This window comes from Meles meles, chromosome 6 (assembly GCF_922984935.1).
Source record: "Meles meles chromosome 6, mMelMel3.1 paternal haplotype, whole genome shotgun sequence".
Classification (NCBI taxonomy): Eukaryota; Metazoa; Chordata; class Mammalia; order Carnivora; family Mustelidae; genus Meles; species Meles meles.
In genome coordinates, this window is record NC_060071.1 from 32,153,765 (window position 1) to 32,172,410 (window position 18,646).

At 38.1% G+C, this 18,646-nt stretch overlaps 1 protein-coding gene across 2 annotated transcripts in view; it reads right to left on the reverse strand.

The window, feature by feature from the left end:
• Nucleotides 1–18,646, reverse strand: part of SCAPER (S-phase cyclin A associated protein in the ER) — a 514,148-nt gene that overhangs the window by 422,262 nt on the left and 73,240 nt on the right. For both annotated transcript variants that reach the window (XM_046009648.1, XM_046009649.1), the window contains exon 8: nt 5,133–5,293. In XM_046009648.1, the coding sequence (XP_045865604.1) occupies nt 5,133–5,293 (161 nt within the window). The remainder of the gene's footprint in view (nt 1–5,132; nt 5,294–18,646) is intronic.

The following is an 18,646-nucleotide window of genomic DNA, read 5'->3' on the forward strand; positions in this document are numbered from 1 at the left end:
CAGCCAGCTTTCACATTTAATGGATAATTTGGCTGAGCATAGAATTTTACATTAGAAATAATTTTCCTTCAGAATTCTGAAAACTGCTCAATTTTCTTGTGGCTTCTAGGGACAATTTAGCAGAAGCAGATGCCATTCTGATTCCTGGTCATCTGTATATAAAATGACTATGTTATCTCATTTTAAGCCTCTCATCATCTGTAGTATTCATAAATTTCCTAACATGTTTTGGTGTCATTCTGTTTTCATCAACTGAAGTGGGCACTTAATGGGCCCTTTTGGTCTAGAAACATATCCTCTGTTAAAGGAAATTTCCTGTAATTATCTAATTTCATGATTTCCTCCTTCTGCTTTCTAAAATTCATGTTATTCAAATGCTGGATAATTCCATTATCTATTTTTATATAGCAAGCCCAAAACCTAGCATCTTTTATTTATTTACTTATTTTTATTTTTTAATTAACATATAATGTATTATTTGTTTCAGGGGCAAATCACGGTCTGTGATTCATCAGTCTTACACAATTCACAGCACTCATCATATCACATAACCTCCCCAATGTCTAGCCCTCAGCCACTCCATTCCTGCCACCCCCCTCCCCTCCAGCAACCCTCTGTTTCCTGAGATTAAAAGTCTCCCTCTCTGGTTTCATCTTGTTTCGTTCTTCCCTCCCTTTCCCTATGATCCTCTGTTTTGTTTTCAAATTCCTCATATCAGTGAGATCATAAGATAATTGTCTTTCTCTGATTGACTTATTTTGCTTAGCAAAATACCCTCTAGTTCCACCCATGTCGTTGTAAATGGCAAGATTTCAGTGGGGGGTTGATGGCTGCATAGTATTCCATTGTATCTTCTTTATCCATTCATCTGTTATGGACATCTAGGCTCTTTCCATAGTTTGGCTATTCTGGACACTGCTGCTATAAACACCTGGGTGCACGTGCCCCTTCAGAAACACTAACTGTGTTATTTCCATGCAATTCTTTGAGTAAGAAACCTGAGGAGTGCTCAGTGGAGGGAGGTTTCATCTACACATGATATCAGCTAGAGTGGCTCACCTAAGGCCAGACTGTTCATGATGCCTTCACTACATGCCTAAAGTCTTGGCACCATTGTTGGCTGAGATAGCTAGGTTCTCCTTCTTGTGGCCTCTTTCTCCTCACATAGTCCCTTATTATTCAACAGCCTATGCTGGACTTCTTTACATGGTAGTGGCTTCCAACATGGAAAAAACGGAAGCTGCAAGGCCTCATACAGGCTAGACTGGGAATTTACCAATCACTCTTGTCATGTTCTTGATCATATCAAGTTGCAGGGCAAACCAAAGATTCAAGGGGAGGAAAAAAGACTCTACCACTTGACAATCAAAGTGGCATGCATGCACAAGAATGGAAGAAATTGTTGACACCCATCTTTGCATACAATCTACTATAGTTCCCAACATGGCTTCAGATTGCCCAAGTCTCCTAAGAAGAGCAGACAGTCATCCAATTACAGTATCAACTTCGTAATATCACAAGTCCAATATCTCACGATCTATATTGGATCTCGATTTGTTCCACAGGTGTGAATTCTCTTGGTCTGCAAACCTGGCAGCTCAATGGGAGAAGAGGGCTTGAAGTAGAAACAAGGATGAGGCATCTCAACATTATCTTTATAGTCTTCCACTTAACCTACTTATTATCAATCATTACTCCCAACTTTCCAATGTGCCTGGTATCCTTCAGGTAAGACACCATCTCTTTTACCATCCGTATAGAATAAACCTCCAATATTCTGCTGGGGTGAGGGAAATACTGTCATCCCACTATTCAGAGTTGAGGGAAAGCAGGGAGAAATTTGGGATGACTACATATAATCCCTACCTTTGTCCTCACTTCCACAGACAACTGCTCCCAACTTTTTAACCTCTGGGGAGTTCTGTGGAACAAACTGGATTGCTTTACAGTTTTGCCCACTCTCTGAGTTTAGGACTCAGCTAACTCACTCTAATGTCTGGTATACTTTCCAGCTTCCAAAAATTTGTCTATAACTCTTATCTCTTTTTCCTTAAGTCCTATTTTTCAATCCTTTCATATTTAGTTGAGTTTAGGAAAGAAAGTAAAAGTATGTGCTCCAACTGTCACCTTTAACAAAAATCATTTTTATAGGCTATCATTACAAACTTCAGTACTAGAGCTAGTGCTATTATAAATTACTTAAGATATAAACCATAATTCACGTTCATAAAAGTACATCAAAACCCCAAAACTGGAGATCAAAGTAGTCAAGAACAAAATTTCCTGATATATGCACATGGATACTTTTAAGCCTAGTTATAATCAAGACCTATCATTTCATTGCAACCAAATGAGTCACACTCATAAATAATCTGAGAGTAATGCTTTAAACAAAACCATGATACACTTTAATACCATGATTCCTTTAAGGTATGTTTTTGCAATTAGATTTAACACATTTTTCTCAGACGCTTTCACAATACAAAAACTAAACTTGGTTCCACATTCTCTTACCTTCTCCTAGGAGAAAAAAACTCATGACTACTCTCAATTTTCTACTACTACTAGTCTATATAGAGAAACCAAGGGCAAAATACTAGGTAAGACTAAGGAGTATTATTTAAAATAAGCAAACATGACTTACTGAGGCCAAAATGGAAAAAAGAATATCTGTAATGTAAAGATAGCAATGCATTTGTTACGTCCAACAAAACATTTCTTTTTGAACCAAGAAGCTCTAAAGGGATCTTTCATCCAAGAAAAAGAAAGCAGTATTCTCAGTGTGCTCCTTAATTCATAACATAAATTCACTGTAATAATTCTAAAATCTAAGGCTCAATAGAAGTATAAGAAATTCACTTGGGGGGGGTGGAGACAGCCCCCAGTGCTAAAGTGTGGCCCCTGGGGTCCAACAGCCTCCCAACCACTGTAGTGACAGATGGAGTAGGAGGGCCTGGCAGAGTCCTCAGCGCCAGCCTTCAGAGCATGGACACAGTGAACCTACCTCACCAAGGGGCCCAGCTCAAGGTGTCCACTGCTCTGGTCCTCTGACACACAGGTCTGAAGCAAAAACATGCGTGGAGACTGCCGACTTGCTCTTCTCTCTCTTCTCCCCTCAGCCTCCCTTGCAATACCCCGGGCTAAAGGCAGGCAAACCAAGGCTCCAAGAGCAATGGTTTGATCTCCCACTCCAAGTGAAGAATTCATCTTAGTTTTGGAATAGGCTTTCCTTATGGTTTGTACTTCAAGACTAAGGACACTTAAGAGAGAGAAATCGCATAGCTCACCTACTGCCAGCTTGGCAGCATAAATTTCAGGAGTCAAGAATGAACACTGGGTTATTTCCTAAGATTGAGCCTTTAAAGTCCAATTGGATGCTGCATAGCCATGTGTATATTTGAACATGAAAATGATCTTCTATTAAGATCTCCCTCTTCAACTAAATCAACTGAAGTGGTTAGAAGAATGGACCCCCTATCTGACCAAACTCAGCCAGACAAATTAAATCAGGTTTTTAGAGCAAGAAGTAAAGCTGTTATAAGGGTGGCCTAATCAATTTCTGCTTGTACCACCACTGAGCAGCCTCCTCCAGGACTGCCACCTATATGTAGGTGGTGCCTACAAGGGTACCTGGCTAAGACCAAGAATGAAAGCTGAAACCCTGCCAGGTTCCACTCACCAAGCCAAGTTAATTGGTGTAAGGCTGTATCTACTCAGATGACTTGGCTCCTTTTTCTAAACTGTACCAAGGCACCCTGTATGGGCTAAATGCAGTTCTGACCATTCTACTACCATATCCCTCTCCTACCCAGGATTATATTCCCTACCTCAGATGGACTAAAAATGCTCAGCAATAGATTAGGCTTATAGTAAAAGATGAAATATTTGACACAAAATGAAATTAATTCCAGAGGTAAACTCAAAATATTACTACAGATATGAATTATGTTTGTATTTTTATACATATAAATATACAGTTACATGGATACACATTTCTATATATCAGAAGTTAGCACAACTTAAACTTAGCAAATGTGTAAAATTTTAAAAAGTCATTCTGGATTTCTATAAAAATACTTTATGAAAGAAAAGAATTTTTTTTTACATTAGATAATCAGTTTTGGCTTTTTATTTTCTAAGTTCAGACAATTTTGAGCTAAGAGAGAAAAGATAATGTCTATGTTCCAAAAAAGATTCTGGTTAGATTTGGTATGTTCTCATTTTCATTACTTCTCTTTTTGATTAATAAGAATCCCACTCCCTAGTGAGACTGCTCACTAGGGTACCCATCATGGTTAGCTGCTTCCTCCTGGTACCCCTCCTCCCCATTGTAGCAACAAATTTATCTTCCCAAATCAAGGCTGATACTACTTAATGTCCGCTTAAAATTCCTTCCTATGACCTCTGCTTCTCCAACTGTATACTCTAGGTTTTACCATTGTTGTCAAAGTCCATGAAGGAAATTTATATGGAATAAACAGGCCCTCAGAATAATAGCCCTATTTATTTGTGCTCCATAATTATTTTCATGGTATAGAAAACAAAGCAAAGATAAATGGAGTATGATTTTAGTGCCAAAATAATACTCAAATATAAATGAAATGAAATGATGACATGCTACTTAAAAGTGTACACTGCCTAGAGAATGAATTAGTAGTCAATTTTTTTCTATTTTAAGTCAAAAAAGAGTTATAAAGATTTCATAAATGAATTGATGAAAGAATGATTCTCTTAAAGTTTACACAGGGCAACCCTGAGATTAGAATGATCTGCATAAGCTTTCATACAGTTTTTAAGATTACTTTATTAAGATTATTGTAAGGCGAATTAATATCACATGTATGATGCAAAAAGATAAATATGTAATGTTATTAGCATCAGTTTCAGGTAAAATATATAACTCTCCATATGCTTCTACCTGTCTACTATATAAAAAGATTGACGATTCAAAGTCATTTGCCATTTTGGGAGCACACAGTCAGTTAAGTATCTGACTCTTGATTTCAGCTCAGGTCATGTTTGCAGGGTTATAAGATCAAGCCTGCTTCAGGATCCATGCTGGGCATGGGGCCTGCTTAAGAAACTCTCTCTCTTCATGAAAAAAATCAAAAACAAAAAACAAAGTCACTTGCCATTTTTGCGAGAAGTCTTCTGCACAGTCATCGGTGGGCATGACTGAGCAGGAACTACATCTGAAGCAGCAGGAGAGCCGGTATGATGAGCCTTTACTTTGTCAGCCCAACTAACTCCTGCAGGAGCCAGACGGGGAGCAGCCACTGTGCCAGGTGAACCCCTATGGAGAAAATTCTGCATTAATAAATCATATATAAAAGCTAAAATTTTTAAAATTTAAATATATACTTAATATTATTTGGGGTCTCTTTTTCTGATTTTTCTTTGTTATTTCCTTCCTCTACTAAATTTCAGCTAAGGATCTTTTTTTTCCTAGTTCCTTGTGGTATAATTTAAGTTATTTGTTTTAATTATTTTTTTTAATACAAGCATTTATAAATAAATTTCACTCTAACATCTGCTTTTGCCACAACCCATAGGTTTTTGGAATATTGTGCTTTCTTTTTCTTTGAGACATATTTTGATTTGCCACTTGATTTCATATTTGGTCCACTGCTTGTGCAGCAGTGTATTATTTGATATTTACATATTGACTAATATTTACTTTGTAAAAAATTTAAAAATTTGAAAACAAATTTAAAAGTGAAAAAAATACCATGAAATATTATGTAGCCAATAAGAACAAATGCAATATGCATGATAAAAAAAAAAAAGAACTTGGGCTATTTCCAAATAAAAAAGCAGTGTAACATATTATTCCCCACTCATTTGGTTATATGTCACGCTTCTATCACTGTTATTTACATCATGTTTATTTAAATGAAATTTAGCACAGTTCAAAATTATTTCAACTTCCCCCCAAAAAAGTTGAAATCTTAAATATATACTTAATATATTTAAATTCTAAATAAATTGGGTGTGTATATCCACATATATGGAGTACCATACAACCAGAGCAACTGAAGTCAAATACAGTCATAAATTTATGTTCGTCTAATACTTCGTTAATCCAATATAGTACAACATATTGTATGGGAACAGGGATAATATAAAAGCTCTCATTAATTCAGTTTAAAAGAAAATTTCAGTTAAATGGGGGAACCTTATAAAATACATATTTTATTTCAATTTAGACCTTTATTTTATTTCAATTTAAAAACTCCTATCTTGGGGCACCTTGGTGGCTCAGTGGGTTAAGCCTCTGCCTTCGGCTCAGGTCATGATCTCAGGGTCCTGGGATCGAGCTCCACATTGGGCTCTCTGCTCAGCGGGGACCCTGCTTCTCTCTCTCTCTGACTGCCTCTCTGCCTGCTTGTGATCTCTGTCGGTCAAATAAATAAAGTCTTTAAAAAACAAAACAAGATTTTAAAAAAACTCCTATATTTAAATAATATAAGTGTGCATTAACTTGTCAATCTATTGACAGAGATACTATCAAAACAGGCTTTCTCTTTGTGTACATTTCTTACATGAACCATGACCACAAGTATAATGCCTCATTGGCAATATCCAATTTCAGTCTCTTTAAAATGAAGTGAGAACTTAGTGACACCTATTAAACATTCTAAGTGAATAATGCTCCTCAACTTTAACAATATTTTCCCCAATCTTTTGACAGCAAAACTTTAATAGTTCACCTTTATCAAAGCTTTCTAAGAACTGTAAGTTTTCACAGAAACAATGACTCTTTCTGTATCATATTTAACCATTTTATTATTTAAATTAAGAGTTAAAATAACTAAGACAACTTAAATAAGCAAGATTAGTTTACTATATATTCTGAGTAAACATTTAACTCAACCAATAGGAGAAAAGTGAGTAGATAATTTAAAAGTAGCCTATGAACCACAATTTTTCAGCACACTGAATAAAACAGGTTTTACATTGATAATAAAGAGTGCCATTTAATCCAACAATATGATTATATGGAGATCAGCACAAGAACTTTTACCATGCATGCATTAAAGGCTTCCAATGTTAAAAGAAAACATGTATTATACAACATTCTGAGCCACAGACCAATGGAATACATAAGTACATCCCTTAAAATGATGCTTGAATATATAATTATTTGGTTTTGTTTGCTTATATACCTTTCTCCTACTCCATTAAAGTACAATTACTCTAAGTTTCCAAAATCCACTAACCTTCACCTGAGGCAATACTATTCAATAATCTCAGCTGAAAGCAAAAATTTGGTTCTACCTAGTAACCTTAATGAGTTTTTACTAAATGCCAGGTACAATCTTAGGTGCTTGGGATACAGAAGATATGACAAGAATTTGTGTTAAAGATCCTAGTATGAGTACAAAAAAGAAACATTAAAAAGGTTGTACTACATGGCAAATGTAATAATAACACAAGTCGATGTGAGGTTCAGCAGTAACAAGAGATGAAGATGACAGTGAGATGGTCAGGGTGAGGATAAAAAGCAATCAAGAAAGGTCAGGTTTTAACAGAGGAAAGAGAACTGACCAAGCAAACTATTTACCACCCCTCTATTACACATCCAGTATTAAGAGTCACTCTAAAGAATTAAGAGTCCAAACAAAACTGTGACTTAAAAAACAGATTTCCCCAGGGACATTTAAGGAAAATGTGTGAGGACTGTTTAACATTAGAGCTGCCAAAAGTTGCAGTAACACTTGGAGCAAACAAGGGCCTAACCAAAAAAACTTTAAAGGAAAATCTGGAGAATGGGATGGCCACAGGGGGCTTTGAAAAGCTCCTACATGCTCCTGAAAATCAAGACGGCCACACATAAGTCAGCATGCTGTGCATTCCCCAGAAAGATCTGAGAAGGCCCCAACACCTCACTTCTAACTAATCTTGAGGCTGTAAGGAGGCAGGTAGTGAATGCTAGAGCACTGAAGGTATGTACAACATATACACAGAACTAGGAAACTTTTGTCAAATCAAGCAGAAACTTTAGTGACTACACATGACAAAGAAAACAGACTGCAGAAAACTAGTTCAATAGAGTTTTTGAACAGAAACAATATCACCACCACAAAGCAGCCACAACAACAAATCCTGAAGAGGTTGCAAGCTGATCTCCAAAGCTGCCAAATTACTTAAAATATTCAATTTCAACAACAACAAAAAGTCACATGACATGCAAATAAACAGGAAGGTATGATGATGCATTCATACACACAATAAAAGAACAGTAACTGAAACTGTCCTCAAGGAAACCCAGACCTTGGGGTTACTAGACAGACATTAAATCAGGTACTATAATTATCTGCAAAGGATAGTAAAGAACAAAAGAAAATTGTGTCTAAAAACTAAAGTATGCAAACAATGTTTCACCAACTATAGTATCAATAAAGAGAAAATAAATATAAAAAAGTACTATACAGATATTCTGGAGTTGAAAAATATTAGTAACTGCAATGAAAAATTCACCAGAGGGGCTCAACAGCAGATTTGACCTAGCAAAATGAACAATCAGCAAATTTGAAGAGAGGACAATTGAGATTATCTGAGAAACAGAATGAAAAAAGAATGCAGAGAAACAGAACCTCCAAGACCTGTGGAACACCATCACAAATCCCAAATTGGTATAGAGGGATTCCCAGGAAAGAACATTTGTGGGATATTTGCAGAAATGGACAAAAACTTTCCAAATTTGATGAAAAACATTCATCTATACATCCAAAAGGTTAAATGAACTCTAAATAGGATAAACTCAGAGACCTACATCACAATCGAACTATTCAAAGATAAAGATAAAATCATGAAAACAGCAAGAGAAAAGTGAGGCATCTCAAAATGGATCCCTAATAAGAATAACAGTTGCTTTCTCATCAGAAACCATGGGAGTCAGAAGAAAGTGAGAGGGGGTGCCTGGGTGGCACAGTCAGTTAAGCATCCAACTCAGTTTCAGCTCAGGTCATGATCTCAGGGTTGTGAGACTGAGCCCCAAGTCAGGATCCACACTCAGCATGTTCGCTCTTCCTCTGCCCCACCTGCTCATTCTCTTTCACTCTCTCAAATAAACAAATAAATCTTTAAAAAAAATAAAAAGAAGTTTTAAAAAATTAAGAAGGAAGTAATAAGACATGTTCAGAGCCTGTAGAGAAGATGGCGGAGAAGTAGCAGGCTGAGACTACATCAGGTAGCAGGAGATCAGCTCGATAGCTTATCTAAACATTGCAAACACCTATAAATCCAACGGGAGATCGAAGAGAAGAAGAACAGCAATTCTAGAAACAGAAAATCAACCACTTTCTGAAAGGTAGGACTGGTGGAGAAGTGAATCTAAAACGACGAGAAGATAGAACGCGGGAGAGGGCCGGCTCCTGGCAAGCGGCGGAGCAACGGAGCATAAAATCAGGACTTTTAAAAGTCTGTTCCACTGAGGGACATTGCTCCAGAGGCTAAACCGGGATGAAGCCCACACGGAGTCAGCGTGGCCCCAGATCCCGCAGGGTCACAGAAGGATCGGGGTGTCGGGAGTGTCGCAGAGCTCGCAGGTATTAGAACAGAGAAGCCGGCTACAGAGACAGAGCCAAGGACTGAACTCTCAGCTCGGGTTTACCTTGAACTGGTCGCGGACTGGGTGAGCTCGGAGCGCGACTAGAGGCTGGGGATACAGGAGTGATTGGGTGCTGTCCTCTGGGGGCGAACTGAGGAGAGGGGCCCCAGGCTCTCGGCTCCACCGGGCCGGAGACTAGGAGGCCGCCATTTTCATTCCTGTCCTCCAGAACTCTACGGAAAGCGTTCAGGGAACAGAAGCTCCCAAAAGTGACCCGAGCCGATTACTTAGTCCAGCCCCCAGTAAGGGCGGTGCAATTCCACCTCCGGCAAAGACACTTGAGAGTCACTACAACAGGCCCCTCCCCCAGAAGATCAACAAAATATCCAGCCAGGACGAAGTTCATCTATCAAGGAAAGCAGGTTCCATTCCTAAGACAGCAGCGGAATTCCAGAGGAGGAGAAAGCAAAGCACGGAACTCATGGCTTTCTCCCCATGATTCTTGAGTCTTGCGGTTAATTCAATTTTTTTTTCCTTTTTTCAATTTTTTGTTCTTTTTTCTTCTTATGCTAAATTTTTTAAAACTTTTACCCTTTTCGTTTTTAACGTTTTTTTGACTAGTTTATCTAAATATATATATTTTTCTTTCTTTTTTATATTTTTTCTTTATTTGTTTTATTTTTTAAATTTTTTTCGTTTTTTTCTGAACCTCTTTTTATCCCCTTTCTCCCCCCCCCCCCACAATTTGGGGTCTCTTCTGATTTGGTTACAGCGCATTTTTCTGGGGTCTTTGCCACCCTTTTAGTATTTTACTTGCTCCTTCATATCCTCTTATCTGGACAAAAGGACAAGGCAGAAAAAATCACCACAAACAAAAGAACAAGAGGCAATACCGAAGGCTAGGGACCTAATCAACACAGACATTGGTAATATGTCAGATCAAGAGTTCAGAATGACGATTCTGAACATTCTAGCCGGGCTCGAAAAAGGCATGGAAGATATTAGAGAAACCCTCTCTGGAGATATAAAAGCCCTTTCTGGAGAAATTAAAGAACTAAAATCTAACCAAGTTGAAATCAAAAAAGCTATTAATGAGGTGCAATCAAAAATGGAGGCTCTCACTGCTAGGATAAATGAGGCAGAAGAAAGAATTAGTGATATAGAAGACCAAATGACAGAGAATAAGGAAGCCGAGCAAAAGAGGGACAAACAGCTACTGGACCACGAGGGGAGGATTCGAGAGATAAGTGACACCATAAGACGAAACAACATTAGAATAATTGGGATTCCAGAAGAAGAAGAAAGGGAGAGGGGAGCAGAAGGTCTATTGGAGAGAATTTCTGTAATATGGCAAAGGGAACAAGCATCAAAATCCAGGAGGTGCAGAGAACACCCCTCAAAGTCAACAAGAATAGGTCCACACCCCATCACCTAATAGTAAAATTTACAAGTCTTAGTGACAAAGAGAAAATCCTGAAAGCAGCCGGGGAAAAGAAGTCTGTAACATACAATGGTAAAAATATTAGATTGGCGGCAGACTTATTCACAGAGACCTGGCAGGCCAGAAAGAGCTGGCATGATATATTCAGAGCACTCAACGAGAAAAACATGCAGCCAAGAATACTCTATCCAGCTAGGCTATCATTGAAAATAGAAGGAGAGATCAAAAGCTTCCAGGACAAACAAAAACTGAAAGAATTTGCAAACACCAAACCAGCTCTACAGGAAATATTGAAAGGGGTCCTCTAAGCAAAGAGAGAGCCTAAAAGTAGTAGATCAGAAAGGTACAGAGACAATATACAGTAACAGTCACCTTACGGGCTAATAATGGCACTAAATTCATATCGCTCAATAGTTACCCTGAATGTTAATGGGCTAAATGCCCCAATCAAAAGACATAGGGTATCAGAATGGATAAAAAAACAAAACCCATCTATATGTTGCCTACAAGAAACTCATTTTAGACACGAAGACACCTCCAGTTTAAAGTGAGGGGGTAGAAAACAATTTACCATGCTAATGGGCATCAGAAGAAAGCTGGGGTGGCAATACTTATATCAGATCAATTAGATTTTAAGCCAAAGACTATAATAAGAGATGAGGAAGGACACTATATCCTACTCAAAGGGTCTGTCCAACAAGAAGATCTAACAATTTTCAATATCTATGCCCCTAACGTGGGAGCAGCCAACTATATCAACCAATTAATAACAAAATCAAAGAAACACATCAATAATAATACAATAATAGTAGGGGACGTTAACACTCCCCTCACTGAAATGGACAGATCATCCAAGCAAAAGAACAACAAGGAAATAAAGGCCTTAAATGACACACTGGACCAGATGGACATCACAGATATATTCAGAACATTTCATCCCAAAGCAACAGAATACACATTCTTCTTTAGTGCACATGGAACCTTCTCCAGAATAGATCACATCCTGGGTCACAAATCAGGTCTCAACCGGTATCAAAAGATTAGGATCATTCCCTGCATATTTTCAGACCACAATGCTCTGAACCTAGAACTCAATCACAAGAGAAAAGCTGGAAAGAACCCAAATACATGGAGACTAAACAACATCCTTCTAAAGAATGAATGGGTCAACCAGGAAATTAAAGAAGAATTGAAAAAATTCATGGAAACAAATGATAATGAAAACAAAACGGTTCAAAATCTGTGGAACACAGCAAAGGCAGTCCTGAGAGGAAAATATATAGCGGTACAACTTTCTCAAGAAACAAGAAAGATCTCAAGTACACAACCTAACCCTACACTTAAAGGAGCTGGAGAAAGAACAAGAAAGAAACCCTAAACCCAGCAGGAGAAGAGAAATCATAAAGATCAGAGCAGAAATCAATGAAATAGAAACAAACAAAAAAAACAATAGAACAAATCAACGAAACTAGGAGGTGGTTCTTTGAAAGAATCAATAAGATAGATAAACCCCTGGCCAGACTCATCAAAAAGATAAGAGAAAGGACCCAAATAAATAAAATCATGAATGAAAGAGGAGAGATCACAACTAACACCAAAGAAATACAGACAATTATAAGAACATACTATGAGCAACTCTACGCCAACAAATTGGACAATCTGGAAGAAATGGATGCATTCCTAGAGACATATAAACTACCACAACTGAACCAGGAAGAAATAGAAAACCTGAACAGGCCCATAACCATAAAGAGATTGAAACAGTCATCAAAAATCTCCAAACAAACAAAAGCCCAGGGCCAGACGGCTTCCCAGGGGAATTCTACCAAACATTTAAAGAAGAACTCATTCCTATTCTCCTGAAACTGTTCCAAAAAATAGAAATGGAAGGAAAACTTCCAAACTCATTTTATGAGGCCAGCATCACCTTGATCCCAAAACCAGACAAGGATCCCACCAAAAAAGAGAACTACAGACCAATATCCTTGATGAACACAGACGCAAAAATTCTCGCCAAAATACTAGCCAATAGGATTCAACAGTACATTAAAAGGATTATTCACCACGATCAAGTGGGATTTATTCCAGGGCTGCAGGGTTGGATCAACATCCGCAACTCAATCAATGTGATACAACACATTAATAAAAGAAAGAACAAGAACCATATGATACTCTCAATAGATGCTGAAAAAGCATTTGACAAAGTACAGCATCCCTTCCTGATCAAAACTCTTCAAAGTGTAGGGATACAGGGCACATACCTCAATATTATCAAAACCATCTATGAAAAACCCACCGCAAATATCATTCTCCATGGAGAAAAACTGAAAGCTTTTCCGCTAAGGTCAGGAACACGGCAGGGATGTCCATTATCACCACTGCTATTCAACATAGTACTAGAAGTCCTAGCCTCAGCAATCAGACAACAAAAAGAAATTAAAGGCATCCAAACTGGCAAAGAAGTCAAACTATCACTCTTCGCAGATGATATGATACTATATGTGGAAAACCCAAAAGACTCCACTCCAAAACTGCTAGAACTTGTACAGGAATTCAGTAAAGTATCAGGATATAAAATCAATGCACAGAAATCAGTTGCATTTCTCTACACCAACAACAAGACAGAAGAAAGAGAAATTAAGGAGTCAATCTCATTTACAATTGCACCCAAAACATAAGATACCTACGAATAAACCTAACCAAAGAGGCTAAGAATCTATACACAGAAAACTATAAAGTACTCATGAAAGAAATTGAGGAAGACACAAAAAATGGAAAAATGTTCCATGTTCCTGGATTGGAAGAATAAATATTGTGAAAATGTCTATGCTACCTAAAGCAATCTACACATTTAATGCAATCCCTATCAAAATACCATCCATTTTTTTCAAAGAAATGGATTCCTAAAATAATCCTAAAATTTATATGGAACCAGAAAAGACCTCGAATACCCAAAGGAATATTGAAAAAGAAAGCCAAAGTTGGTGGCATCACAATTCCGGACTTCAAGCTCTATTACAAAGCTGTCATCATCAAGACAGCATGGTAGTGGCACAAAAACAGACACATAGATCAATGGAACAGAAGAGAGAGCCCAGAAATAGACCCTCAACTCTATGGTCAACTAATCTTCGACAAAGCAAGAAAGAATGTCCAATGGAAAAAAGAAGCCTCTTCAATAAATGGTGCTGGGAAAATTGGACAGCCACATGCAGGAAAATGAAATTGGACCACTTCCTTACACCACACACGAAAGTAGACTCAAAATGGATGAAGGACCTCAATGTGAGAAAGGAATCCATCAAAATCCTTGAGGAGAATGCAGGCAGCAACCTCTTCGACCTCAGCCGCAGCAACATCTTCCTAGGAACATCGGCAAAGGCAAGGGAAGCAAGGGCAAAAATGAACTACCGGGATTTCATCAAGATCAAAAGCTTTTGCACAGCAAAGGAAACAGTTAACAAAACCAAAAGACAACTGACAGAACGGGAGAAGATATTTGCAAACGACATATCAGATAAAGGGCTAGTATCCAAAATTTATAAGGAACTTAGCAAACTCAACACCCAAAGAACAAACAATCTAATCAAGAAATGGGCAGAGGACATAAACAGACATTTCTGCAAAGAAGACATCCAGATGGCCAACAGACACATAAAAAAGAGCTCCACGTCACTCGGCATCAGGGAAATACAAATCAAAACCACAATGAGATATCACCTCACACCAGTCAGAATGGCTAAAATTAACAAGTCAGGAAATGACAGATGCTGGCGAGGATGCGGAGAAAGGGGAACCCTCCTACACTGTTGGTGGGAATGCAAGCTGGTGCAACCACTCTGGAAAACAGCATGGAGGTTCCTCAAAATGTTGAAAATAGAACTACCCTATGACCCAGCAATTGCACTACTGGGTATTTACCCTAAAGATACAAACATAGTGATCCAAAGGGGCACGTGTACCCGAATGTTTATAGCAGCAATGTCTACAATAGCCAAACTATGGAAAGAACCTAGATATCCATCAACAGATGAATGGATAAAGAAGATGTCGTATATATACACAATGGAATACTATGCAGCCATCCAAAGAAATGAAATCTTGCCATTTGCGACGACGTGGATGGAACTAGAGGGTATCATGCTTAGGGAAATAAGTCAATCGGAGAAAGACAACTATCATATGATCTCCCTGATATGAGGACATGGAGATGCAACATGGTGGGTTAGGGGGATAGGAGAAGAATAAATGAAACAAGATGGGATTGGGAGGGAGACAAACCATAAATGACTCTTAATCTCACAAAACAAACTGGGGGTTGCTGGGGGGAGGTGGGCTTGGGAGAGGGGGAGGGGGTTATGGTCATTGGGTCGGGTATGTGCTATTGTGAGTGCTGTGAAGTGTGTAAACCTGGTGATTCACAGAACCTGTACCCCTGGGGATAAAAATACATTATATGTTTATTAAAAAAAAAAAAAAAAAGAAGAAGAAGAAAGGATGAATACCCAACTTTTGTAGCAACATGGACGGGACTGGAAGTGATTATGCTGAGTGAAATAAGTCAAGCAGAGAGAGTCAAGTATCATATGGTTTCACTTATTTGTGGAGCGTAACAAATGACATGGAGGACATTGGGAGATGGAGAGGAGAAGGAAGTTGAGGGAAATTGGAAGAGGAGGCGAACCATAAGAGACTATGGACTCTGAAAAACAACTGAGGGTTTTGAAGGGGCGGGGGTGGGAGGTTGGGGGAACCAGGTGGTGGGTAATAGGGAGGGCACGTATTGCATGGAGCACTGGGTGTTGTGCAAAAACAATGAATACTGTTACGCTGAAAAAATAAATAAACTAAAAAAAAAAAATCAGTAAAAGACATGTTCAAAGTCCTAAAAGAAAGACTTTCAACCAAGAATTCTATGTACTATGAAACTATCCTTCCAAAATCGAAGGACAAATTAAGATATTCTCAGAAAAACAAAAACCAAGAAAAACTGTCAGTAGCAGACCCGCCCAACAAGGCATACTGAAGGGAGTCCTTCAGGCTGAAATGAGAGGACACAAGACAATAACTTGAATCTACATGAAGATATAAAGACCACTAGTAAAAGTAACTACATAGGTAAATACAAAAAAATATATAAATGTATTTTTTGTTTAAGTCCTAGCAACGGCAATCAGACAACAAAGAGAAATAAAAGGTATCCAAATTGGCAAGGAAGAAGTCAAACTCTCTCTCTTCGCAGATGACATGATTCTTTATATGGAAAACCCCAAAGACTCCACCCCCAAACTACTAGAACTCATACAGCAATTCAGTAACGTGGCAGGATACAAAGTCAATGTACAGAAATCAGTGGCTTTCTTATACACTAACAATGAAAATACAGAAAGGGAAATTAAAGAATCGATTCCATTTACTATAGCACCAAGAACCATAAGATACTTGGGAATAAACCTAACCAAAGACGTAAAGGACCTGTACTTGAGGAATTACAGAACACTCATACTTGGGAATAAACCTAACCAAAGACGTAAAGGACCTGTACTTGAGGAATTACAGAACACTCATGAAAGAAATTGAAGAAGACACAAAAAGATGGAAGACCGTTCCATGCTCTTGGATTAGAAGAATAAACATTGCTAAAATGTCTATACTGCCTAGAGCAATCTATACTTTGAATGCCATTCCGATCAAAATTCCACCGGTATTTTTCCAAGAGCTGGAGCAAATAATCCTAAAATTTGTATGGAATCAGGAGAGACCCCGAATTGCTAAGGAAATGTTGAAAAACAAAAACAAAACTGGTGGCATCACGTTACCCGATTTCAAGCTTTACTACAAAGCTGTGATCACCAAGACAGCGTGGTACTGGCATAAAAACAGACACATTGACCAGTGGAATAGAGTGGAGAGCCCAGATATGGACCCTCAACTCTATGGTGAAATAATCTTCGACAAAACAGGAAAAAATATTCAATGGAAAAAAGACAGTCTCTTCAATAAATGGTGCTGGGAAAACTGGACAGCGATATCTAGAAGAATGAAACTCGACCATTCTCTTACACCGTACACAAAGATAAACTCAAAATGGATAAAAGACCTCAACGTGAGACAGGAATCTATCAGAATCCTAGAGGAAAACATAGGCAGTAACCTCTTCGATATCAGCCACAGCAACTTCTTTCAAGATATGTCTCCAAAGGCCAAGGAAACAAAAGCGAAAATGAACTTTTGGGACTTCATCAAGATCAAAAGCTTCTGCACAGCAAAGGAAACACTCAACAAAACAAAAAGGCAACCCACGGAATGGGAGAAGATATTTGCAAATGACAGTACAGACAAAAGGTTGATATCCAGGATCTATAAAGAACTCCTCAAACTCAACACACACAAAACAGATAATCATGTCAAAAAATGGGCAGAAGATATGAACAGACACTTCTCCAATGAAGACATACAAATGGCTATCAGACACATGAAAAAATGCTCATCATCACTAGCCATCAGGGAGAGTCAAATTAAAACCACATTGAGATATCACCTTACACCAGTTAGAATGGCCAAAATTAGCAAGACAGGAAACAACGTGTGTTGGAGAGGATGTGGAGAAAGGGGAACCCTCTTACACTGTTGGTGGGAATGCAAGCTGGTGCAGCCACTTTGGAGAACAGTGTGGAGATTCCTCAAGAAATTAAGACTAGAGCTTCCCTATGACCCTGCAATTGCACTACTGGGTATTTACCCCAAAGATACAGATGTAGTGAAAAGAAGGGCCATCTGTACCCCAGTGTTTATAGCAACAATGGCCACGGTCGCCAAACTGTGGAAAGAACCAAGATGCCCTTCAACGGATGAATGGATAAGGAAGATGTGGTCCATATACAGAATGGAGTACTATGCCTCCATCAGAAAGGATGAATACCCAACTTTTGTAGCAACATGGACGGGACTGGAAGAGATTATGCTGAGCGAAATAAGTCAAGCAGAGAGAGTCAAGTATCATATGGTCTCACTTATTTGTGGAACATAACAAAGAACACGGAGGACACGGGGAGATGGAGAGGAGAGGGAGTTGAGGGAAACTGGAAGGGGAGATGAACCATGAGAGACTATGGACTCTGAAAAACAACCAGAGTGTTTTGAAGGGACGGGGGGGTGGGAGGTTGAAGAACCAGGTGGTGGGTAATAGGGAGGGCACGTACTGCATGGAGCACTGGGTGTGGTGCAAAAACAATGAACACTGTTACACTGAAAATAAACAAATAAAAAAAAAAATAAATTAAAAAAATGTATTTTTTGTTTATAACTTTTTTCTATCTGATTTAAAATATAACGACATAAAACAGTCATTATAAAATTGCATTGATGGGATTACAATGCATAAAGATACAATTTTCATGACAGTAACACAGTATATGATATATATTTAGATTTTTTGTTGTAAAAGAAATTGCTACTTCATGTTATGAATTATTTAGCATGACATATGTTTATGGGTTTTAATTTCTGGATCCTAACTATATTTGAATATATTACATTTCCTAAAAGCTAAATTTTATTCTCTTGGATTTTTTTTATTCGAAAAACTTCAAACACGTAACAAACATATACATAGATTTTTTATAGTGGAATATCAGTTTATAATACTGTAT